Below are 27,215 nucleotides of genomic sequence, written 5' to 3'. Positions count from 1 at the left end.
TTTTTTAAGTAAGCAAATGATAAGGTGCTCAGAGAGAAGTATAAATGCAATATTTTATTTTATTTCTCTTATTAATGTCAGAATTTAGGGCATATCTACCAGATATTTTAAGGGAATGGAATTCAAGCTAAGCACACAGTTTCTTTTCTTGGCCTGTATATCCACCTGGAAATTGCATTGATACAATGGTTGTATCCTCCACATTGAGGTACCTGTGTTATTTAAATAACTGGGGCTGTTCAACTGTTGCACAACTTAAAAGAAAAACCTGAGGCTGAATGAAAACACTGATACAGGCACAACTGGTGTTCAAGCAGTTTAATCGAGAAAATCAATGCTGGAAAGGAGAAAAGAAGATGCTGGCTCTGGTGACCACATCAGTCCTTCTGCCATCAGCATTTGCCAGTGAGGTGATCCTTTTCTTTGTCTTCCTATGTCCAGATTGGTAACTCCAGACTGCAGGAGCCCACAAATCAACCTGTTTGCTGTTGTCTTATTTTGTGACTCTCTACAAACTGTTATGGAGCAAGAATGTCAATAATTCATAATTGGCCTGGGGTAAGAATTGAGAGGATGTTCTCCAGCCCAATATGTAGGTGGAACTTCTGAGCTGGAGACTTCTGATTGAAAATGTTTGTAAGAAAACTGTGAAGCATTTAAAAGGATTTATTGTTGAGGGTCTTTTTTTTCCTCAGAAAGCATTTCAAAGTAGGACTGTCATTCCTAAGAAAGGGAGTAAATGACAAAGTATGTTTTCTTTATTGACAAGTGATAATTTTAGAGTAGCAATGAAGAATCCCTCTGTGCTGCATTTTCCATTGTGATTCCAGGTTAGTGCTGAAACAGAGAGCAGAGAGTCTCATTCTGCCAAAGGTGATAATGGTCCTTTAGGATTTAATGAACAGGGGATTGCTGTGCTGAGAGTGGCTCCTAGCAGATGATAGGATTAATGGAAATCAGAATGACAAAAAACCTTAATCACTAGTTATTCCTGGGTTTATCTGGAAGAGGGAGGTCTCCCACCATTCTTTTCTGCTTACATGACTTCCTCTATGTGCTAAATTTGCACTTTCTCGTATCCATATTGAATTTGAAAAGGAATAAAGAACAGCAAATCTTTCAATGATTTAAATTTGGGGGTGGGGGCAGAGGGAGGAATCCAGCTGTCTGTGACATTATTCATATCTTAAATGAAAAATAAAATAAATATTTTTGGTAAGCAACAAAAAAGTATGAATGCATGCTTGAATTATTGGAAGTGTTTGGGTGGCTGGTTCCTATCCAGCTGTTCTTGGCACGTGATTGCCTTGAACTGTTCCAGATGTGATAAGGATATCACTGGGGCCTGCTGCAGGCACCTTCAAATTTTATTTATTTACTTTTCAAATTACTGTATTACAAAAGTCAGCCAGCTGTGCAACTTGTGGTCAATCCCAACTGAAAATAATAGTCCAGTGTTTGATGGTGCTTTCCACCCCCATTCTAGGTATTTGTATTTTAATATTCTTGCTGTCTTGCTGTGGATGTCCAATGAGCGATGGACTGTAGCTTGTTTCTGGATATCGGACTTCATGAAGAAAATCTGTTACTGATACTTATTCTTGGCCTCTGATCTCCTGGATCCCACAGTGGCATGAACCTTATGGCATGTGATGTTTTATTTTAAATTATATACAGTAGGTGAAATCTCTCTGTTTTTGCAAAAGATGCAAAAAGTTATGATGTTGGCATTCTCCAAAAAAATTGTTTTATGAGTAAAAGGCTCTATAAAAAGTTGTTGCATTCTTGGGAATCTTTTCAATATTCTCTGGACTTGTTTTTATTTACTTTAAAAGTGTTCTTTGGCAATTCTCTTACAGCCCAAAAATAGTGTGCATTTCTGAGCTTCTATACCCATGTATTCATACCGAAACCAGCCTCACTGAGTTAGTTCACAAGATTTAAAATCCTTTGTGTAGCTTAAATTTGTGTATTTCAGGCCTGGTGGTGTTATCTTGATCCATTTACAATCAATCAATTTTTTTCCATCAATACACCTAGTATTTCATTTTAAAAAAGTAAACATGAGCCTTTTTTCTTTCATTAAGAAAAAGAAATGATTACTGATTAAGCACGAGAAAGTGGCTGAGCATAGACTACAAGGATGATAATTAGAATCATAGGTTATTCTTCTGATAGAAAATTCAGAAATAAGTAAGGAAATAGCTATGAACTCCAATCCACTTAAATCTAGATTAACTACCTAGAATACAATCCACCTAGATTAAGTCTAAATCCTGGATGTATGATATTAATTGTACTTTGTGATTAGCAGGAGTCTTGTGCAGCTTCTCTGAGGAAGTGGGAAGCTCCCTGTCTGTATAAATGTGTGCAAGGCACCTCTCACTGGACAGAGTTTGCTTCAAGTCTTCAAGTTTGCTTCAAGACACATTTGCTTCAAGTTTTGGGAATTTTAGGGTGTTTTGGAGTTGTTTTTTCCTCAGGGAAGTTGTAGTTTGTCCATTAGAGGGTTGGGATAGAGTTCATAATTAGGAAATAGTTTGTAATGTAAGGGATGTTGCTAATGCAGCATTTCCAAAAGTCACCTAAATTTTGTTGTGGGAGTGATTTTATTGGAACTTCACTCTGAAAGTTAGATGTGGTCGGGTGCTTCTTTAGAGGAAGAAGATAAGCTCAGAGTGGAACAGGTGATCCTCTGAGGCCAAGTGCCAGTTCCATTGACTGTTAGACCTTCACATATTAGAGCTCTGAAAATAAGGACTAATAATTCAGATTCATAAGAAGGGTGTTTCTTTTGTGATTTAAATTAATAACTTTGAAACTGTCGTTTTGGGACCTTCAGTGATGTATTTAAAAAGGCATTTATGTAATTTTTATAGTCTCTGTCACTAAGGAATAGTATTTTAGGGGCAATGGAAAATTCAGGTAAGCTATAGAATATCCACATTATTGTAAAGATTCAGGTTTTGGCTTTGGAACAGTTACAGGATTTTAAAAAACATAGTTGAATTTTATGAATATCCTGGAAAAATCATCTCATCTTGCTCGTCTGAAGTTACTTGTTATGTTGTGCAGTCAAACATCTGTTCAGAGTTTTAAAATAGTTAGAGATGACAGCAGTCCTCTACTGCTGGAGCATCCACAAGAGTATTGAACTGCCCCAGGATCTGTGTTTACAGAACATAGGCTGCATAAAATGCAGGAGATTAGGAAGGTGCAGAGGGAGTTGAAACTGTAGACAGCAACATATTTCATGTATGTTTTATTTATACTTGTGAAACCTGTGTTTACTGAGAGCTCAAGTAGGTGCATAAACAGGGAAACAAAGGTAATAAAGTACCAAACAACTAGCACAGTGCTAGCATAAAAAGAGCAGAAAAACAAAGAGTGAGTCTTTAGCTCTCTCTACAGTTGTAGTTTTCTTTTTTAAACTTGTTCTTCGGCTTATGGAGAGGGCTCTGTCTCACACCAAATAGGAAGGGAGCTTGATCCACCCTGCAATAAGGACATTATTGCACCCATCCATAAGGAAATTACTGCAGTTCCTGAGAGTTCAGAGTGGTGTAAGTGCTCAGCCTCACAGTACAGGGCATAGGCTGGAGGAGAGGGCATTAAAATCAGACAATAGCTCTGGTGATGCTGTCTGCATCCTTCCATTGTTATTGGGTTCCCAAAACTTGATGTTCCCATGAGAGGTGTGGGTTCATAGTACGCTTGAATTTTTTCCCCCTGAAGAGATTCACCCCTGTGATCTGCAGGCTTTTCAGGTTAAATACAGTGCTCCTGTTTTGGGGTGCCAAAACACTGAGGTGACTGCAGCCTAAATTCTGCTTGGGAGTAGCCTGAGTAGCCTTGGCCTGAGCTGCCTCCTCTCAGGAAGGTCTTGCCAGGCTGGTGTCAGGGAAGCTGAGAGGGAAGATCTGGTTTCACTCAGGAGGCACTGCACTGGTGAGTACAGCTCAGCTGGGCACATTTCCTCTCTGCTGCAGCAAGGAAATTTTATCATCTCAGCAGATGGCCAGAAACCCTGAAACACTGATTTAATTAACTGAAATCCCACCACCTGACAGCAGCTCTTGTGCCTGCATCTGGAAGTAGAGCAGAATGCTTAAGGGGCAATATTGTCCTTCTGAAATTGAATTAGGCAAACTTGGGGACATCTAGGAGTTACATAAACATTGGGGGTGGGCTGGAGAGGAAAGAGTAAGTGCTAAATTGATAAGGGGATTAGAGTGCACAAAGTCTTACGAGAGCACTGCTGTTCTTTCTCCTGGAGATAAGCAAGGTTGTGCTGAGCAGTTTGGTAGCCTCAGTTGCAGTGGCTGGAAGTCAGCTTGAGTTTTAAAAGTTTTACAAGTGTGGTAGAGAGATGGGCATGAAAAAACAGATTGTGGGCTTAAAGCATGTGAGCCTTGCATTATGTGAGCATTTGATTGCTAGGCAAGTTTCACTTGGATAGAAAAGAGCAATGTGTCCCAGCTGCCTTCCAGTGCTGCCGTGGGGGGTGAGCTGGGAGTGTGTGAGCCCAGCTAAACCCAGCCCAGGTGTCATGGCACACTATCCACAGGTATCCACAGACCCTCTCCTGGGAATGGAAACAGCAGAGAGCATCCTTTCTTTCCTCCTGGGAATACAGGAGCAGTAGGAAGGCTATGCAATGAATTTGACTCCCCTTATTTGACTGAGATAATGGTTGGATGCTGGCTGGACACTAAGGTGGAGGGGAAGAAAGCTAGGGTCCTACATTAAAAGAGCAGTCCTGAGACTAGTTCTTACTTTCAGTTCCACTTGCTCTGAGAAACCTTTGTTCTGTGTACATATTCCTTCTTCCCAAGGAAGGCCTAAGGCTTGGATAAGCTCAGTTATACACACTGAACTTCTCAAGTGGTCTTGGTGCACTTTCTTTGTAATATAACTAGTGCTGCTTCCCTTTTATAAATCATCAAATCATCAATCATCACCTTTTTCTGAAATCTTCAGCTCCATACACAGAGCTAGCAGGAGCATGCAGAAAGGCTATGGGTGATTGTTAAAAAAAAGTGTCTTGAGGAAGAATTCAGTAAGCCTCTGAATGAGGTGGTTGAAAAAAAATAGGTGCAGTGTTTTACAAATGCTTTTATTGTGCTGATGGGTTTGGTACTTGCTTTCCAGTAGTGAATTAGTACAGATCACATCAGCCAGACTCAAGAAAAATGGCTTGTTTTTTTCCAACCATCTGCTTAGCTGTAAATTGCTTTCTCCAAGCTGCACGCAATCTTTTGCTTTGCCTCTGTCTCTGCTTTAGCTCATGCTTCCTAATTTTTATCTCCTCAGAGTGCAATGTTCTGTATCAATCAAAATAGGATAAAAAGGTCAAAAGTCCTCAAATGTTTTTATAAAAAAGGGGGGGAAATGGAACTAATATAATCACCTCATACATGGCATTTCATTTATGTCATTTATTTGTTGCATTATGGCTCTAAGTGAGGTGAGTTACTTTGAAAGCAATGGTGATGAAACCAGACCTCCTCAAGCTCTGGGGCATGGAGGGAAGAAAACAACATACATATAAAGAAAGAGAGACAGACCCTAGATTGCCTTAGTAAGTAAAGGAACCCCTGTGATTGATTTCCATGATTCATGTGAGCACTTTACTTACAAAGCAGAGGATGTTATTTTCAGATTTGGAAGTCTTTTTTCTTCTCATCTGTGGTTCATGGTGCTGAATGATTGTTAAAAATTATAGGGAGATTGAGGAAATACACAGGGCTTCAGTAAAGGTTGCTTCTCTAGAACTGATTTAATTTTGTTCTGGGCTGGGTGAGAAGGGGTTGGTGTGGGGGTTGCTTTTTTGTTTGTTTTTGCAGTGGGAACTATTGTAATTGCCAGAGAAATGATCTTTTCATTGATCAGAGAATTGTTAAGGTAGGAAGAACCCTCTACAGATCATCTGGTCCAGCCCCCTCTCGAGCTGATCAGTAACATCAGGCTGTTCAGGACTTTCCACCTGAGTTTTGAATATTTTGAAAGATGGATAGTCTGGGCAACCTGTTACGGTATTTTGCAACCTTCGCAGTAAACCAGAGGTGTATAAATGTTGTCTTCTGTACTGCAGTGTGGTTTCATTGTCTTTTCCCTGGGCAACACTGAGCAGAGTTTATTTCTGTGTTCTGTGGAGGGAGAAGGGCCTGGGGCTGTCCAAAAGCAAGCTCCAGGACGGTGCTGAGGAAAGCAGCTCTTCCCTGACACACCCATGTTACTTATTTACTTCACTCGTTCCCTTCCACTGCACTCTGGGACTCTGGTTATTAGCAGTGATAGATATGCAAAACTCTTCTAATTACTTGAAAGGTTTTTTCCTGACTCAAGTAGATTTTGAAGTTTCAAAGGAAAAAAAAAAATTCAGGATTGATGGATTTAATTTTCTATGATATGGCTCTAGAGACAGAAGCCTTTATATTAAATTGTAAATCTTTGCAGATTGAGTTTGTTTAAATAAGGCATAATTTTATATTTAATATCTGGGGAAACCATTTTTTATGAAGCCAAGAAGATATTTTTGTAGATGATGAAGATGAACAATTTTCTTGGGTTTATGATAACCATCAAAAGATGAGACTCTTGAAAAACATTGTTTGGAGTAAAAAAATATTTTTACCTGTCTGACTGATAAAATTAATGCAGGTGTACTTATTTCAGTTATTTTTGTGTAGTAGCCATACGGTTTGTAATGCAAGAAATATATTCCAAAATCAGTGGAAAAATGTCACTTTGCTAATTCAGACACTAAGTTTAGGTTTCTTGGGTTTTGTTTTGGTTTGGTTTTGGGATGGTTTTTTTTTGGTTATTTTGTTTTGTTTTTTAACATTTAGCTTGCAATTAGACTGAGTTAAATGTTAAAGCCAGGCATGTCAAAATGGCTAAGAACAAACCTAAGCAATTAATTTTATGCTTTACATTAGATCATGTTAACCTGAGACTTTAAAATGCTGATTTCCAGCTCAAGTTTAGCTGGACTTTTGCCCCAGAGATATCTGTTTTCATTCATTTTGTGAGGTTTTTCTTGACTCCAGAGCAATAATAGAAACAAGTTAATGTGAACATGGATTTAATACCCATAGATTTAAATCAATAGTTCAATCTTAAAAAAGTTCAATAAGTGTATAAAAGAAAAAGACAGAAGTGTGTATCTTCCTTAATGTTATTTTTAAGACTTGAGATGTTTAGTCATTATTCTAACTTCAAGTTGGTAGCATGAGTGTATTAATCTCTATTGCATCAGGTTCCATTTTAAAAATTTTATATCAAATCAAATTAAACCATTTCACTGTGAGTCCCATGTGAATTCTTACAGATTGTTTAGCCCAAAATAAATTGAAAGCAATACCAAGTTGAAGTGCAGTTGATGTTTCTTTCTTTATGAATCTTGAACTCAGACTTGTATGAAGTAACTGAAGAGCATTTTAAACTACAAGTACATGGATTCCCTCACTTTATTCTGGTTATCTTAACTGTTTCAATACAATATTAGCCTGATATTTTGAGACACTTTCTTCCCCACTAAGCACTTGGTAGGAACATATTTGGGCTGGAGAACTATGGGTTTCAGCTCTTCAAGTGGCTGTAATGAGGCATCATTTTGTTACTGAATCTTACTTTTTCTCTGTAAAATGGAATAGCATAGCTCTAAACCAGGTTTTATGCTTTTTCCATTTTTCAAAATATAAGTATTGTATTGTATGAAAAATATACTATAAATCATCTTAGCAGGATAAAATCCAAATTGAATTTGCCATGTAGATCATTTAAGTAAGGGAGGGGAGTAAAGGGGCACCAACTTCTAAAAGGAAGAGCCAACATATTTCAGCAATAAGGAAAACACGATGAGTATATTTTTCAGAACTGTTCTCTTCTGTTTAGAAACACACTGAGTTGGTAAAAATAAATAAAATTAATGAGTGTCTCATTTCTAATAAAGGTGAAAGACAGTAAAGACAACCAAGAAGGAAAAGGTTATTTGGTATTATTGGAAAAAGCAAGACTGGTCATTTTTTATTTTCTCATCTATGTACTGATGTTTAAAGGAACTTAGTACATACAACCGAGGGATAAAAACCTCATTAGAGGCATAGGTAAACATATAATGAGTTTATAGAGTAATTACTCTGGTCATAGTATAAATATTTTCATATATCAACTCCATTCACAAAAGTGAGATAAATTGTTTCACTGCAGGGCTGGTCTGACTTTTCAACAATCAATTTCTAGATAAATGCAATTATTTAGCTGTGCAGTTATGAGGAGAGAAAGGCCAGTAAATAGGAATGGTGTGAAAATATCAAGGGTGGCAATATTTTATTTTGAATAGTCTGTAGCAAAGGGAATGAAGAAATGTCCAAGGTAACCTTAGATTAGCTAACTCAGTTAACCCTAATAAAATAACTGCTGTGTCATGGAACACACCTTGGGCTGACAAATTTTACCAAAAAGCACAGTAAATTTGTGAGTAGTAATCTCTGTTGAGGTGTTTGCCTCTGTGCCATGTATTTGATAAGCTACTGTAGCATTATACTGAAACAACAAAACCTTGGGCTTCTGATATGTTTAGAGAATTGAACAAGGTATCAAGAGAGGGAGAGGGATGAGACTGAAGTGTGTAGTCAGTGAATTTTCTGACAGTGAAATATAACTAACCTGTAAGCCATCAAGACACCAGTGCTTTGACAAGTTGAAGACTGGGTCAAATGCAGAGCTGCTGGTTTCAAAGTGCTTTTTGGGCACTCAGCTGGCAATGGTACCTGCAGGAGCCTTTGCTGTTTGCAGGTTTGTTATTGGAATGCTCTGTTCCAGCGGCAGCCCTGAAAGTTCTGGTTTGCTGAGTACTTTCCTCCTTGTCTGCCCAGGTGGAAAATTACAGGGGAGTAGCAGAGATCAGGTTTCTTCCAGCAGCCCCTGTTTCTCTGCAGATTTGCTGTGCACCAACTTGCAAAGTCTTTCCTCTGAATCTCTGTGGCACTACAAGCCCTAAAAAAGGAGGAAAAATAGTAAAACTCTTGAAGCTAAATGGTGAAGCTGAGCATGTCTGGATACTGGACACATCCTGGCCTTGGCATGTCTGTGGTTTGGCTGGTACCCATCCTCAGAGGTCATTGACACAAGGTTTTCCTCCCTAGTGTTTGTTGTGGTTTAACCCCAGCGTTGCACCTTGCAGCTGCTCCTTCTCCCCCAGTGGTGGGATAGGAATTGAAAGGGGAAGAGGGAGAAAACTTGTGGGTGGAAGAAAAGCTGGTTTAATAGGGAAAACAAAAGCTCTCCATGTGAGCAAAATAAAACAAGGAATGAATTCACCACTTCCCATCCTCAGGCAGGTGTTCAGCCACCCCCAGCAGGAGATGGCTGGGGAAGACAGACATCATCACTCCAAATGTCACCCTCCTCCTCCTCCTTCCTCTCCCAGCTTTTTTATATTGCTGAGCATGGCACCATGTGGTGGGGTCCCTTTGGTCATCTGGGGTCAGCTCTCCTGGCTGTGTCCTCTCCCAGCTCCTTGTGCACCCCTCACCTCCTCAGTGTTGGGGCAGTGCCAGAAGCAGGAAAGGCCTCGTTGTGCTGTGCAAACCCAGCTCAGCAGGAAGGAAAACATCCCTGTACTGTAACCCTGCTTCCAGCACAAATCCAGAATGTAGCTCTGGAGCAGCTACTATGAAGAAAATGAGCTCTACTCCAGCCAAAGCCAACAAGTTTCTATTCTGTGCTCCAAAACACGAGGAGCCTTTATGTCCTGTTTTTAGGAAGGGGCTCATATCCTGCATGACAGTGGATAGAAATGCCAAGATTTGCTTTGTTGTTACTTGGTATATTAATATTTTATTTTAATATTTTAGATGCTCAATCTAAAAAAGAAAATTAGAATATCCTAATTTTTCTTGTAATCAATGTTTAATGCATGTTTCATTACCATAGCTTCACTTTATAAAAATTCTCAGTATTTTTTCTGTGAAGAAAAATGTAATGAGTAAGTGAGCTTGACAATGCAGGATTTCTCCTTTCTGCAGAAAATGGCAAAGGTGTATTTATTTTATTACCCAAATGGCTTTAGTGTTTACACTGCCACCATTATTGCATATCTCTTGATAATTTTACCTCAAAAAATTCCAGCCCCAGGGAAGGCTATGCTGTTCTTATGACACTGCTATTCCAACAGCACTGGCAGGGATGATGCTGTTCACTAACAGGCTGAAGGTCACACAGGAGGAGAGTGGGGTGGCTCCTGGAGCTGAGCTGCTGAGCAGGCAACCTCTGCTTTTTCCCTTCTAAAGGTTTTAGTCTTTAGAAATTAGTTCCTTTGAAATAAGAATGAATACAATCAGAATGACCTGTTCTGCTCCTTTTGTGTGTATGTGATGGGGAGGATTTTGTAGCACTGTCTACAGGCAGTGTGAACTCTGCTGCCTTTCTTTCACCTGAATTCAGAAGAGAATTATCAGGAACACATAGCTGAGTTCAGTTCAGTTGATTTATGATTAGGAATTCAAGAGAAGCAAATGTATTCATCAAATTTCCTAGGGACGTCTTGTCAGAGACTAATTCTAATCCACAAAATGATCTTAAATGGGAACAAGGACTTTCCTGATTGTTGCTTTCTGCTGCCATTATTTTGAAAATGGAATCAAGCAAGAGTCTTGTATGTATGACCAGTATGTTCTGGCAGCAAGCATGTCAGATCTGTGCTACCTATTGGAGTTACTGTTATTTCATAATATTCCAGTCCTCAAAGTTTTCCTTTTTGCAGGGCTTGGCAGGTGGTGGCAGAGCATGGGTGTCTTCTCATGCAACTGCCTCCTTTTACAAAAAGTGGTGAGAAGAGATGAAAATTGTTCATTCAAATGTAGCAGGTCCTTTTGTGAACACTGTTCTTTTCTGTGCATAATTTTATCTTATATAGAAAATAACCACATTCCTAGCTTTCCATTGGGAAAAAAGTTTCCTTTTAGCACAAGTAAATAATGATGATGCTAATGGGTCAGGTACTATCTGTAGTCAAGGGGTATTTTCTGCAGCTAATACACACCCTGTAGTCTGAAACATGCTCATCCAAACACAAATGTTTGGCTGGTGGTGCTTTATTAAGCTGCATTAATAACTCATGGACCAAAACACTTGACTCCTTAGAATTTTTTGTGGTGTGGGCTTTTTAAAGTCGTACAAGAAACTCATTCAGAAGACTAAATCTATATAGAGTTATACTTATATACTTAATTTCAATGCAATACATAGAGTTTTCTCTTCAGAAAAAAAGAATATTCTGCACAAGACTAAAACTTTCTATATAATAGGGTAGCTTTAAAGATTTTTACTTTTTTAGTCAGCAATTTTATAGATCTCCAGAGAGTGGCCTGTTTGAATTTTAAAGCTAGTCTTCCTCTGGGCTCTAAATGATATTTAATATGCTAAGGAAGGGTTATTCTGAAAATGTTTCTGTATTTGAACTTTGGTAGGCAATTACAGTGCATGTCAAATTGTTCTTATCTCTACAATGTGATGTGTGCAGACCATAGAAAATACAGTAGCAGAGGCATGTTTATCTCCTGCCTTAAAGTCAGGGGGCATCCTTTGTGTAGGCCATCTGGTTGTAGTTAAGGATATTTTAACTGACACCTCTGAGTGGCTCCAATTATTTTTTTCAAACAAGGTATAAAAACAGGTACAAAGCAAATGGCTCACTGAATTACTGAGGGGTTTTGAGTTCCTGGCAGAGGCACTCTGTCTCTGTAAGTAAGCACTGCCTTGATGTGACCTTGGGCTTTTTAGGAGAGGAGTCTGTGACAAGCAGTATTCAATGTAGGTATTATTACCAGACAAGCTGAATTCCTATGTGTATTTTAAATTTTGTCAAAAAAATGAAATAGAAAGTTTTGCTGCCTTTTGAAAAATGTTCTTTATTCTGCAGGGCCAGGTTGGAAGTGTTGCATTCCATTGCCATGATAAACAAAGGATCCTTTGTACTTCTAGCTTGGGCTTGAAACAAAAAAAATAATTTCTCTGAGTATTTTTTGGTCATACTTTTGAATTGGGAAATAATCAATGTAATAAAGAGAAAAATGTATTTGACAGTTTTTGAAAAAAGTCCAGGGCTCTGTTGCTTTTACTAAGTAGCTGGAAGCCAAAGATTTTAATGTTGGGCTTGTAATATCTGTGGGGAGGAAAGTGGGAAGAGACACATCCAGCAAACCTGTTAAGCCACTTAGGAGAAGTGCAAACTCACTTCTTGCAATTACCTCATTTATTGTTATAATAGCCATCTTTAACAAATGGCCTCTTGAAGGGCACCAAACACCATGATACCAATTATCATTATCAATCATATTACCATTATCAATCTTGCATCTTTTAGTCCTTTTTTACTGATTTCTTAGATTTTTTTTTTTCTAACTAGGTTCAGTCCCTGGCAGATGTTTTCAAGAAGAGTTTTGAAGGGTTTTTATTTATAAAGATGGCAATCTTGGGCAGGCTTAATATAAAGCAAGGGTCTCGTTTTCATTTGTTTTTTCAAGTATTGAATGTGGCTTTCATTTGATCTGTGTGAGGCTTTGAATATGGTATGAAATCACTTTCCATTTATTCAAAATCTTTCTCGTGGCTGATGACTGCCATGCATAATGAAAGACTATATTCATTTATCATCCATAGTAAATCATTGATCACAGAGGTGTCTTGTGGAGAAACCTAATCAAAGCTTTTCAGTTTTTCTGGTTGGTTAAACTCAGAACAGCAAAGAAATGATTGCTCAGTTAGTTGGTTAAACATTTGGTTTATTAGGTGATACAGACAATTTCTAAGGTTTTTTGTGGTTTACAGATGTGGTTTGTTGTTAAGGAGATTAAGGCAGATGGCAAAGGTAATTCTTATCCCTTGAAAAACACTAGAGACCCTGTATTAGGGTGAACTGTTTATCCAGGTGTGGATATGCCACGAATGAATTTGATAGCAAGTAACTATCAATAATATATTTATATGTCTTTGGATACAAAACCTAACCAAAGCTGTAAGTGAATTCAATAGTCTGGAACCATTATGTAACAATTCTGCTTAGGCTATGTGTATTGATTAAGAATATGAAACTTTCTTTTTTCTTTTTTTTTATTTCTTTTAAGGAAACACCTTCAAATTAAAGAAAATTGGTCTGTTGTTGAGGGAAGGGAAATTATCATTAGTTCAGGTGCTGTCATAGGTCTGGATGGCTTGAATGGCTTTACTAACATAGCTTGTTAATTTTATTTCTTTTTATGACCTACCTTTTAGGAAAGACAAAGAAGGCAAGCCATCTATGTCGGGAGAGGAATGATAATTCAGTACTTCAGCATAATTATGGATGAGGCATTCAAGTCAAATCCACATAACTCCTTTCCAAATGTTAAAAGCCTCATTTAGTTCAGTGATTCCTACAGAGGATTTACTGAAGTGTCCCCTTTTAGTTTCTCCAAGGCTAAAGGATCCTGAAACACTGGAGTCAACAAATTAGCTGAAAGTTTTATTATCTAAATCTGGGCAATGTCTCAGGGTTTTGTAGCTGTGACCTCTTCTCTTTATGCCATCTATTGAGAGAGCACAGCAGTCCTTCCCTGTTTCAGAAAGCTGCACTGACAATTTACATACTGAAGAATACAATGAATTGTACCAACCATAAATATGATTTTTTAACAATCTGACTATAATTTCTCTATGATGTTAAAGTGTTTCAGCTGGCCTGGTTCCACAGAAAATGTTAAAACCCCCCTTTCTTTACTATTCTTTGTCTGCCTTTTCAAGATAATTTCCTTTCTGGTTACTTGCTCAACTTATTTTTAATAGTTACAACATTTTTGAAGAAAACTGACAGACAAGTGGATTTTTTGGTTTTCCTTTTAAAGTGGATACTGTCCATTCTGTAAGAGTTGTACTATTTCTTTAAGGAAAGAAAGAGAAGAGGCAGATACATACGTTAATTCAGTCACATAGTAGATTGCAAGGTCTTAACAAAATCAAGTTAAAACCCTGGTATTAAACTTTTATTATACAGTAAGTAGCCTCTCTGTTGTGGGGATTATCTAAAATTAACTTTTTTGAAAGGGAAAAAAAAAGGAAATAGGAGGAGAGTGAGTATCCTGGATTATTGTTCAAGCCTTCCCATCTGAAGGGATTCATGAGTATGTTCAAGAAGCAGTATGTCTTTGGCCAGTTCCTTATTGGATCCCCAGTTTGTTCTTTTTAATGCCCTGCATTCATGTTACTTTAATTTAGTGTATTTTTATGTGTTTATATTGAATTTAGTTTAGTTTTAGTGGTAGGTTATATGTTGTGCACAGCACAGACCATAGGGGTAGAACTTGAAGAAAGGAGCTTCTCCTAAGAATAGATAACACTCAAATGATCAGGACACTTCTGCAATATAGAAAACCTGGCTTGGAGTCTCTAATGCTCCATTCTCACACCAAAAACTGAATGTGAATCTCACACCTCAGGCGAGTTCCTGACCAGCAGACTGCAAACTACTGATTTTTCTGAAGGGTTCATTTTCTCTCTGGCTTTGAGCTCAGTGTTCTCACTTGAATTTGGTGGCCTAATCTGTGGAATCAAAGAAGCTTCTTTTCTGCTTAGACTGGCTGCCTTAAAATGTGTTAAATGACAAGATATCCTGTCTCTGACCCTCACTGTTAAGATTAATTATTCTTCCCTTGTGAATAAAATCTTCACCTAATAACAATCCAAATAATAAATATAAATTGCTGTGTATTCCAGTTAAGGTCATTCTCATTGCAAATACAGAAATCTATATTTAGCTTACCTGCAGGGCAAAGGAATTATTTTTCATTGTTTACAGCATATTTCAGGCTAGATTGTGGGACAGCCCAATGGCCTATATAATGTCATGGCTTGCTGTCATAGATTTATTGTGTGACTGACTCTCTGATCCACGTTAAAGAGTATTGCATTCTCTGTGTGAAAATAAATACTTGATCAAAATTTATACACCATAACAATATTTCCTTATCATGATTTTGGATGTCTCTTTTAGAGGATAAATAAGAGCTGCAGTATGTTCTCTTACTGGCATCTGAGTCTTAGTACAGGGGCTATAATGGTGTCAGGAGAAAATAATTTGCAACTGATCCACTGAGATGGATCATTCTCATTAATATCATCTTGGAGACTGCCAATTTGCAGTTTTACAAGGGGATGGAAATGTGTGTTGATTTGGATTCACTGCAAAAATTAAATTTCATTTTTCATAGGTACTATTAATTCCATCTTTCAAATTGGATTACTCCTGTTTATGAGACTGGAATCAGATTATAGGTTCATATAAGTTAATCTTTTGGGCACTGTGCTATTATGACTTTTTTTTTTTCAGTCACATATCACCTTTGGCCTAGGACATGCTTGTTTTCCTGGTGTGTAGTCCTACAGTTTTCTCTTCTGGTTAGTCTGTCCCCGAGATGCCACATGTCATTTTCAACATTTTCATTTGAAATTAACTCGTATATTTTATTTTTGCCAAATTCTTTGTGCAGAAAAACTATTTTCTGCATACTTCTTCACATGGTCAGAGGCAATGTGATCACCAGACTTAGGGAAGAGGGAGAATTGTTTCCATTTCAGATGGATGGATATCACAGAGGAGGAGAAAAGGGATGGGGATTCATAGTGTTGCCTTCTTTCCTAGCCTCTGCAGTTTGCTGCTGCCACTCACTCTTCTGCATTCTCCACCTTCCTCTCCCTTGACAAGTAAATATTCAGGCTTAATAGGGAGGTGGAGCTCTATATAGAAGTGTTTGGGGAAAATGTAAATTGTGATAGTATTGGCTTCTTGGCCTTAAGTTTTATGTCCTACCCTAAGTCTTCTAAGGAGGTTCTCTTTCTTCCCTTTCTGCTGTCTTACATCTGTTTTATTCTTCATCTTTGTTTATTGTGCAATTTGCTCCACCCTCACCACCATTCACTTTACTTTTTCAGATGTATCCAACCTGAAACCTGCAAAATTGGAGTGCTGTGTTAGATGACTGTGTCACTCATAAGACTATTTGAAATGTCCCTTGGCTCCATAACGTTGTACAAGAAACAGTTCTGGAAAATGTCCATAGAAAGTGTCTGTGATCTCTTTGATTGGAACATACAGGCATTAGTACTATTTAACATTAGCAAAACCAATGAAAGAATGAATAAAGTCTCATACGGTACTTACTTTTTAATACGTAGGTGCAAATGTGCTTAAGTAAAAAGGGAAAAAAGCCTTCTCACGAGGAATGAGAGATGTGTTTCTCCCTGTATGTTTTCACACAGAGGTCATTGTGGCTGACTTCACAAAGTGCAATGCACAATGCAGTTTTTTCCTGGTGACCTCAAAAAAATCATCTGGGAAAGTACATTGCCAAAAAAAGATGTGAAGAAGACATGATGAAATAATCTTAGTTGAATTTAGCACTTATCAGTTAGAGATATGCTGTTTGCAAGCATTTCAGCAGTGCAGATTAGCTTTACCTGTGCTTGTCTTTTCTTACTGTGTAATCAGAAGCCTTTAACTAATTCCATTCATACAGCACAATCCTGTTGGTATTTTTGGTCTAGAGCTTGTCAGACACACTCATTTGGGTGAAAATCTGAATGCAAAAAGAGAATTCCTCTTTTTTTTTTTTTCTTCCCTATTTACTTTGCAAAGAGGCTGCAATTAACATCATTTTTAGACCCCTTTGCCATGGTGCTCACTTAAGCCCAGGCCGGCTGATGCTGCGCAGTGCTTCAGCAGAGGAGCTGTTCCTGGTGCTGGAATGGATCTTAGGCTGTCCTCTCCAGCCTTGGCTGCAGGGCTCCCACATGCACTTCAGAGCTTTTGCTTCACTACAGACAATTTCTTATCCAGGTTCTTTTTCTTTTCTATTTTTTTTTTAATGGAATCTCTAATAAACATTAGTTTGTCTCAGAACTGAACGATCATTTCTGAAACCATGAGCTGCACCTAGGCATTTCTCAAGGTTTCTCTGGTAACTCATTTTTTTTAATGCATCCATAAATATGTATTTGATCATTCACACTGCATATGGCAATATTGAGTGACCTCATTTGGACTTTGCTGAACTTCTGTGTGTGTCACCACAGTGCTGCTTTCATAGGGTTTTCTGCAGTGGGTTGTTGTGCTTTCTTACCTAGAGGTGTGATACCAATAAGCAGCATGTGTGCATATCACATCTGCCTATTTAGGACACACGATAGATGCTTTAGCTAAGATTATGGGATGCCACAACATGATAAACTTTTATCATATTGTAGCATTATAACTGTCAAATGTACATTCTGCAAGGCTTAAGGACTTAACAGGCAAAAGTTTGAACTCGGGTGTCATAATGGCAGAGCAATTATTGCAATTATTTGCTTTCACAGATTTAAAAATAATTTGTTAAGGGAACTAAAGACTTTAATTTTTATCTTTGCTGAAAAACTTAATGCGGTTTAAAAAAGCAAGCTATGTTTGGCCATCAAGTTGTAAAATGAGGCTGAAAATACCCTCTAGGATGAGTAAGTTCAACTGTTAACCCAAACCCATGTCTAAACCATGTCCCTCAGCACTACATCTACAGCTTTAAATACCTCCAGGGATGCTGACTCCATCCCTTCCCATGGCAGCCTGTTCCAATGCCTGACCACAGTTTGAGTCAAGAATTTTTTCCTAATACCCAATCTAACCCTTCCCTGGTGCAGTTTGAGGCTCTTCCCTCTCATCCTGTCACTTCTTACCTGGGAGAAGAGACCAACCCCCACCTCACTGCACCCTCTTCTCAGGGACCTGTAGAGAGCAGTAAGGTCCCTCCTGACCCTCCTTTTCTCTGGCTAAACCTCCTCAGTTCCCTCAGCCACTCCTCCTTTGTGCTCCACTCCCTTCACCAGCTCCATTGCCTTTGTCTGGACTCCAGCACCTGAATGTCCCTCTTGTACTGAGGGTGACAGGACTGGACACAGCATTCAAGGTGCAATCTCACCATAGCAGGTATTATCTGAGTGTAAGGTTATGGTGTCACGTTAAAAGATTATCCTTTGGAATATCATCCACCTCTGTACTTAATTTTGAAAGAAACACATTCCCCTTGTGGCATGTCTGTCAGAGGTACAGGTAAGTGAAAATGTCCACGCACACTGATGAGCACTTGGCACAGCTCTTCCAGGAGATAACACTCTGTGACCTTCTCCTCACATGATTTATGACCAACAGTTTAGGATAGAGGGTCTTAAGTCTGTAATATGGCATTCATAACCAGGGCAGGTGCAAATGTGTGTCAAAAAGTTAATAGAAAATGCTCACAGAAAGGCAAGAATCCCCACCAGTGCAGGTGGTACTTAAGCTTTGGTATGGGGTCTGTCAGCTCCTCTCAAGACTGTGAACAGTTTCTTTTTGATCTGAGGCAGCTTCTGATGTTTCATAATCAGAGGCAAAAGATGCATGAGTCAGTATCTGAGTATATGTGGACTTCAGTTTTTCTGACTAGTGGACAGTTTTAATTAATAGAACATTTTTTCCTTGACCACTTACGGCTTATGGCCACTGTCATGGGATCTGAATGGAACAAAACCCGAACAGTTTTTTCAAGTCAGTTGTTGTATAGATAGGTGAGTACCTATCTATAGGTACTGAGGAAGCTGATCTCCAAAGCAGTACCTCATTTCCATCAAGGAGAAGGGCCAAAAGGGAGGTTTGGAAATATTATATGTACGGGGGTTTTAAATCTTTTTCTTGCTGTGGATTTTTACTACATTTTTGGTTCTGATGGGAACATAATTTACATATTTTCTCACAAATGTTCTTACTAATCCCTAAGTCAATGCTGGTGAGATGAACTTCTCATTGAACCATTAATTTATAAAACCAAAAGCATATTAAAAGACAACATTTAGAGGAAGCCTGAGTACAAACATTGTGAAGGAACAGATAACTTCTTCTCCTGACATTATCACATCATTCAAGCTGCAGTTGTCAACCCTAATGAAAGGTGGTGTTGCTGATTTGAGCATATTGCTTATGTGATGTGCAAGAGCTTTGGGAGATAAGGAATCCCTGGTGCTATCATTTATAATTAAAGTGTCCATCACTTTCCTCTGAAAAACTGCTTGACGAATAAATAATTAAAGATCTGATTCTGATACACTTAGTTGAAATGAGACTTCTGAGAACAGTTCAAAAGCAGCAAATGGAATTTCTTCAAAGTAAGGCTTCAAGATAAATAATAGTATTACAATCTCAGTCAAAGCCAGTTCTCGTGTGTTGAGGCAGGAGGCTGTTCTGGTTTATGTGCTTTAAAATCTAATCTCACAGGCATCTTAAACTTCCTGCTTGCAAACAATGCCTGATGATGTCTATCATTTTATCTTTTAAGCACAGTATAAACTGGTATTAAAATTAATGGCTAGCTAACTGTTCCCTGCTTTTTCAGACAGCCAAAGATAAGTTGTCTGTCTCATGGTGTGTGCAGCATGGAAGCTTTATGAAGTGCTATGTTACCTAAAGAGTTTATTTTACTTGCAAATATGTGTATTTTATGCAGGTTTTTTTTTCTTTGATTGTTTCACTGAATTGATATTTCAAATAGTGATTATGCTAGAACGATGTTTGTTTTCATAGTTTCTAAAATAATCGAAAAGTTCGAAGGGAAATTTTTTGAAATACAAATTATTTTACCTGCTTCCATTGTGTTCCAGTAATAACCATGCTCCCATTAGAGTGCAAATAACTTGCATTTTGTAGAGCTGCGAGTCCCTCGCGGTGTTGGCAGGGTTGGTTTGGTGCCTTGAGATTAACCTTTCACTGCCGCATGCGTATGTTTGTCATTTATCCCCTTTTCCTCAGGTGCAAAGAGGGCTACCAAGGAGTCCGCTGTGACCAATTTTTGCCGAAAACCGACTCAATCTTGTCAGATCCAAGTACGTCAAATGTTTTTCTTCTATTTCCAATCCATGCTGGAGGCTGCTCTTGCCATGTGAGATGACCCTTTGCCTGTAGTCAGACAGTCCCTGCTGTGGGCCACTGCAGATGTGTGTCACGAGCAGGGATGCTCTTGTTGGTGGGGTAAAACCACATCATCCAGTCTCTGTTCTTGTGGAACATGTGCTGCTCCAGCAGGGGACGTGGTTCCTTATGGTTTGGAATAATACTGTCCCTGCTTAGAGCCAAAACATTTGTGTTTCTCTACTTTTGACTCAACAACAAATAAAATTACATCATTCAGAAGGAAACCCGGTGTAGAGTGCAAAGTGGTTCCTTCAAAAGGAAATAAATGCACATTGTTTGGCACTGAAGAGATTATAATCTCCTTGGAAATAGTTTATATCACTTTACATGGAAGTTTATTATTTTTCACTTTGGCAAGTGATTTGTTGTCTATTTGCATAAATAATAAATTATAAAGATGTACTTTCAGGTAGTACTGTGGAGACAAAGTAACTTACTATTACACTGGCCAGTGCATGTCACAACAACATCTGCATATATCTTCTCTTACTCCACTGTTTCCCTTTCTAAATTCTCTTGACTAAAAAAACTATGCCAAAAATATTATCCAAGATGAATTTTGGAAGGTGAATCCATTTAATTATGTTTATCTTACATTTTTAAATGAAGTGACGTACAACAAAGGGTCATATCCAATCTCTTGGTTTTGTTCATGTACCTGGAAACTGTAGCATATTAAGTCCTCTGGTTTTGGGTACTCTTTAAAACTAGATTTTAGTAGGGGGTTTTTTTGTTGTTTTTTTTGAAGAACAATGCTTGTTTTTCTAGTCTTTGTGCTTTTTAATTTATTTTCTTGTGCTTTTCCATGTGAAAACTTGTTTCCAAAGGCACCTGTTGCTTTGTAGTTCTGTGTTGTGTAGCTGCCATTTTGGTTTGCTTTGTGTTTGGTTTATTTTCTCCTTAGATTGACCTTTAATGATAAAGTGCAGAGCTTGTAGTGAACAGGCAGATTCTACCTCAGCCAAGTTTTCTGTGCATGTGTCAGCACAGAAGCTGTGTATATGTCAAAGAAAAAGTAGTTTGTATCCTAGAAGTGTGGGAATGGACAGCTGATGAACTACAGTTCTGTCTGACCTGGTTTTCACAGGGGACTCTGGCTTTACTCTCTCAAGAGTAGAGGTTAAGTCTGTGCAGATTCAACACAAAGCCCCAAAAAGCTCCCAGATTAGGCTGCATCTAACAAGACCAATATCCCCATAGTGTTTATCTGGTGCAGACAGTATTTTTGTTTCTTTCTTTGTGTTTGTTGCGCAGACTTGCTTTTCTTTATTAGGAGATGCTTACTCCAGTTGGGTTCTGGCTGGATTGTTTCCAGATCATTTTTCAGCCACATGATAGTGAGGCTAAGTGCTGCTGAAACAGTCTTTTTATACCTTCTGAAAACAGAAACTATTTTTTTTAAATGTTGTTGAGATTTTCTTTCAAAATTATAGTATTTGGAGTATGTAAGGAGGAGGGGCTTTGGCTTGACATTGTCATGGGTCCACTGGACACACCTGTGGCCCAAAAGGAGCCTCTCTTTTGGTATGAATGACGAAGGTTAACGTGAGTTAGGTATGTTTCTAGTCAGTTTTGAAATTTATCTTATGTTTGAGCCTTGTCTGTTTTCAAAAGAGGAAAAGACAGGTCCAGTTCAGGTCCATTTCTGTGTATTGGTATAATGTAATATATCTCAGTGTACATGTGTGCACATGCACTTGTTCTAAAGATGTCGAGCCTGGAAGGAAGATAATTTAACTTTCTGCTGCAGCTGGACAGTGACAACATTTTGTTCAGGAGTCAAATCAGTAATGCAGTTATCTTCCTTCTGGTGAGAGAAAAAAAAATAATACCACGCTGATAAGTAGCACTCAGTGGCAGAAGTGTTTGTTATTTGCATAACCTGAGGAGTGTAAAAAGTATTTGACACAGTAGTCAAGCACAGATTATCATCTTTAAAGGCTCTGGGTTTGTACTGCCAAAACTTAGGTTTGTGGTTGAATGTGTTTGGATTAGAAAGAGAATGGCTGAAGGGTGAATTTGGAGGTGGCTCCAGAAACAAGCAATTTTTTAAAATGCAACACTAAATTTCTGAAAGCTGGAAAATGCAGTGAGGGTTTTTTTTTGTCTGGACTGCACATAGCCAGCACTGGCTGGTGTCAGTCAAGCTTTATGAAGTCCAGCGTATTTGAGTTTCATGGAATTGCTCAGGGTGTTCCACGTGGTGAATGTGCTGTTGATAACACATGTGCTAACATTTAGCTTATTTGAAGTTTGCATGCATCAAGTACTGAAGCAGTGTTTTTGTCTTACCTAGCCTGTGATACCACAGGTTATATTTTCATGTCATGACTGGGAAGTGAATCTGCACCAGTCACTTGATAAATAGCAACAATTTGTCATAAAGTTGTTACTTATGTACTTGAGCCAAAGCATCTTCATTTTTTTGGTCATTGTTTTTTAAATAGCCTGCTAAAACAAACCAAGCTTGTTCAGCGTAGCTATTATCTGCATATTATTTGCATAGTGGACAATGGTGTGTTATGGCCCTGCAATACTTTTAACACCAGCTTCTTACCTCATTCTAGATGTATGTTTGGCACACCTTGACTTTGCATCACAGATATTAATACAAATTATGTATTGCTTAACATAGATTAATGCATGCTAGATCACAAACATGTAGTTTAATTTAAGTAACTGATGAAGGTATTTAAGATTCTGTTTTCAGAAAACACTTCTTGAAACTACTAGAGGGTGTTTCAGAGTTCCTGAATTGGCATCCATGGCTTCTTGCAGTCAGATCCACCACCTGCTACCTTCCTTCAGCTCAAAGATAGGATTAAAGTCCTATGAAAAAAAAAATTGAAACACACAGAGGCCAATATCAAAACACTGCAGGCACAGGCTCTGTGACTGGACCTTAAGGTTGTCACAGGTGTACAGCTTCCACTTCCCTTAATATCTCTACTCTTGACAAGGTTTTCTGGCTATAAGAGAAAGTTGTTAAAAAAGAATCCAAAACAATCCAAACTTCAGTAGTTTGAGAAGTTTGGTAATCTTGCAATATGAGAGAAACTTGCCTAAACCATGGGAGCCTCAGACATGTAGGAACAAAATAATAATGTCACCAATAGGGCAAAAGGCTGCATGGCAAAGCCACCCAGGCTCACCGTCTCTGTCAAGAGGAGGAAATAGGTCAGCCATGCTAACAGTGTGCAGGAGAACTGAACTCTCTCTCTCTGTCATCTTCTCTGTTAAATGGATGAAAATAATAATGGGACAAAAAGAACAGAAACAGCAGTCACACACTGGAAGGAAAGTATATTTAGAATGCTACTTCAGCTTTCTTTGTCTGGGCTACCTCCTCTGGAAATACAGCTAACAGCAATGGTAGAACACTTCTATTTTCAGCATTTTAAGTACAACCTTAATACAACTTTATGCACAAGACATTCTTCTGTAGTCCTATGTGTATCTGTAGGGTTGGGAGCTTATTTATGACATAACTTGTAGAAATGTACTCCTATACTATCATTATAGTGTTCTGGAGTAGACCTGCCTAGCCCAATGAGTCCTGAAAGGTAAGTTGTATGTAGGCTGCAGACATTTCTTTTAATCTGCTTTTTTACTGAGGCAAAGTAAAACCTTTAGAGCTTTGACTGTTCTGTGGGCATATTCCAAAGTGAGGAATGAGACATTGAAAATTAGTTTATCACCTAACCTCATTTTACCAAATTGCTCCTCTTCACCTACAAGTATTTTGTTCTTAGCATTGAAAGCTACTTTTCTATGCAAACTGTGTATTTCAATTTTACAGTGTTCATTATTAATTTTTTCTTCATCATATTAACATTCCCATTTGTCCCATTTGACTCAGAAGCTTGAGTAGAGGGATCCCCTATCAAATATTGGGAATATTATGCAATCCTTCTGCAGAATAAATGCTTTATTTCCTAGAAGAATAAAAGTGGGCTGGAAAGCTTGTAGGTCACCAGGCCATGCTGCTGCTGTTGCAGTCAACCCCATCACATAATTTCTTGTGTAATCTGATCATACTTCACTCATAATCCATGTGAACCAGCCACCAGAAACAGGGTTTGTTTAGCATCCCTACTCTGAGGATTTCAAGACTTTTCAGCTTCCATACAAAACTTACAGTAAAATGTGTCAATTTTTTGTGCTTTGTTAAAATGCTTCATTTCAACTTTTGATTTTTTTTTTCCTGTTGGTTTCCATGTTGTTATGTTTGAGCTTTGTTAAACTGGCTTTTTCAAATGTCAAAAGTCTTCTTCCTACCGACTGAGCTAGAGCCTGTGGTCTTATAGCACTTTAACCTGTGACAACATGGCACACATGTTTCTCTTTGAATCTCATCAAAGAGAAACCTGCAAGTGTCATATCTGGAACCTGCAGTTGCTCATTCTTAGATTACTGTAACAAAGGATCAAACTCCCTCTTCTGGAAGACTGGGACTGTAGATAAGAAAATCAACTATAGCTAGGTTGCAAATGAAAAAATGTCTTTCAAAAAATGTATTAAAAACCCCAAGACCCCCACTAATGTTCTCATAAAAAACCCCAAACAAACAAAAAAAACACCTCCCCAAGAAGTCTGGAGAACTCAGGAAGTTCAGCCTCCTGCTTTAAGCAGACGTGGCTTTGAAGTCTGTGCCACTGCACTGGACACCACAAAGGTTCTTTGCAAAGGGACTTTTATCAAATAAGAGGATAAGGAGCATCAACATTGTGAAATATCTCTAAAATGTATTTTCAAATAATTTGAATGCATACAATGAAATCTGTGCTCCTCAGTGAATGACTGATTTTCTAGGGCCTGAATATTTTTTTGTTAAATATATTTAACCTTTCTGAATTTGTCAGAGTTCCTTCTGAATTTGCTTTTTTCCTCCTATTTTGATTTCTAGAAGGTATAGGAGAAAATAAGATTTTCCTGTTGGAAGGACTTCAAAGGTTGCATGGAAATAGGGGCAGTTAGGAGTGGGAGACTACCCAGAGGTGGATGTCTGAGTTTTGTGGAGGACAAGTCCTTCTTAAATGGATTTAACATGGGATTTACTTAATCCCAGAAAGAACTTCTGAAATCTAGATCTAAGTCTAAATTTTGTGGCTTAGCTTAGTGTTAAAAAGAAAAGGTTTTAAGTCCCTCTGCATTAATTATTTCATCTGTTCAAGACTCAGGAAAAGCATATGAAAGCAGAGGCTGTAGACCAAGCTTCTTTTATAGTGGCTGTCATTTTATGCTGTCTTATCAAACTAATGGCAGAATGCCATGCCACCTCTGTGTTCACAAAAAAAATTAATGTTGCTCTAGGATATTAAGCTTTTACACAAATTAAATAATCAAAAGGTGGTATTTTATTGGCTTGTAAAATTAGTTTTTAAGATCAAAAGATGTGGTGACTACAGTCAAGGGAAATCCTCAAAAATGACAAGTCAGTAGAAGATCTGTTAGCCTCCATCAAGTGGATCTGACATTTCTCTCAACTGCAGTCTCTTCATAAAGGTGTATAACCAGAGTTCCTCCAGTTCAAATGCATAACAAATTAAACTAGAGGAGTCCTGATGCATTAATGGATTGAAAGGAAGGAATTGCCTTAATTGAAAGAGTAATAAAGAAGAAAAGCAACACAATCTCTCCAGAAGTTTCAATAAGTTTGACTGAAAGTGAGAAAAAATGCCTCAAATGAGAGACAGACTGAGGAATATGAAACATCAGCAAGGTAAAATAAGAAGAGATATCCCCAAGGCAATGAGGGACATGCTTTCCCTCCTCTTTGATCATCAGGCATGTAACGACCTTGGGATATGATCAATAAAAGATGGTGTGTTTTCAAATCTGAGTTGTATGGAAGCTGTAAAATTTGACTTTCTGTGAGTAGTATGAAACGTCTTGATTTGTTTTGTTGCTGGTTTTGTTTTCTTTTCCTTATAATAAGAACTTAGGCTTTATTCTGCAGAGCTGGAATGGAATGTTCCAAACCAGAAGTGCAGCATTAACAAAGCTTCAGTAAAAGTGTTCACCGATGATAACTGGAAACGTGAATGTGTTCGTTATCAGCATGTCCTGAAACATTAAAGTCAAAGAGAGATTAATTGAAGTCACAGATTTGCCACTAATGCCATGGGCAAAGAAAATCAGTGCCAGTTTTGATAATGTTATTTCTTGCCATCCTAAAAGCAAAATTTAAATTCATAGGAAACACCTAATAATATATGATTCTATGGATAAGCTAACAGTGACTTGTCCAGAATGTGCAGTATAGATGTTTTTGAGTATTTTTTTTTAATTTCTTGTTTTCTTTGTCAGTGCTGCAAAATAGATTTTCAAAATCAGAAGGATATTGGGAATCCTCATTTTTCTAATGGGGGGGAGAGTATTGTGAGTTCATTCATCTTCTAAATTTATGTTGCTCTTCTCAAGTCAAAACAGGGAAAAAAAGTGTGTTCATGTGAGTGCTGTTGCCAAATATGAAGCTGAATTGCTTTCATTATTTTGTGTGCAATAACAGAGGTGGTTTTTCCTTATTTTCTTTGAATTACCAGTCCTTTTAGAAAAAAAACAAACCAGCAGTGGGTTTGCACAACTACTCCCCACACCTTCTGGCTTTCTTTCTGGAAATATTAGTAAGGGGGTTACAGTTTATTTCCATTTAATATTTCAGTTTTAAATTACATGTCAGCCTTTACTAAATTGATATGGATCGTTATTTAGGAATTAGCTGAAATAACATTAAAATAAAAAGTTATACATGTTTATTTGGAAAAATAGAAAAATTCAATCTAAATTAGACCAAAATTCTTATATTAGTTTTAAAGAAGCATTAGTTCCTTATTCTTCTCTGTTCATCTCTTCTCCTGGAAGACAAGAATGTATTGGCATCTGGTTACTCAACATTGTTTTATTTTAAAACTTTCAATTTGAAGTATTATATTATGTCTGTTTTTGCCATGGCTTTTACACCATAGATGGTCTTCTGGAATTCAGTTTGTGCAGGCTGCATCTTAGTAGACATTCTTACAAAGCAGTTGGAATCAGGCAAATGCATTATCTTTGACAGCAGGGAAAAAAAACTCTAAAACCTCAAAACCACTTGTTTCCTTCTTCTTTCAAAATTGCATGTATGTAGGGAAGGGTAATAACGAAATTGAACAGGTCATTTTATATGGAGTCGGTACAAATCCCAAGGAAGAAAGAAAATGGG

At 37.9% G+C, this 27,215-nt stretch overlaps 1 protein-coding gene across 1 annotated transcript in view; it reads left to right on the top strand.

Moving 5' to 3' along the window:
* Window positions 1-27,215, top strand: part of NRG3 (neuregulin 3) — a gene marked incomplete at both ends in the record, with an annotated part of 331,529 nt that overhangs the window by 217,627 nt on the left and 86,687 nt on the right. Inside the window, one exon of the mRNA XM_084210340.1 lies at window positions 19,850-19,923. Within this exon, the coding sequence (XP_084066466.1) occupies window positions 19,850-19,923 (74 nt within the window). The remainder of the gene's footprint in view (window positions 1-19,849; window positions 19,924-27,215) is intronic.

Source organism: Fringilla coelebs (assembly GCF_963513975.1).
Source record: "Fringilla coelebs genome assembly, chromosome: 8".
NCBI lineage: Eukaryota > Metazoa > Chordata > Aves > Passeriformes > Fringillidae > Fringilla > Fringilla coelebs.
The sequence above is the reverse complement of the archived record's forward strand: the minus strand, read 5'-3'. Positions and strand labels throughout refer to the sequence as shown.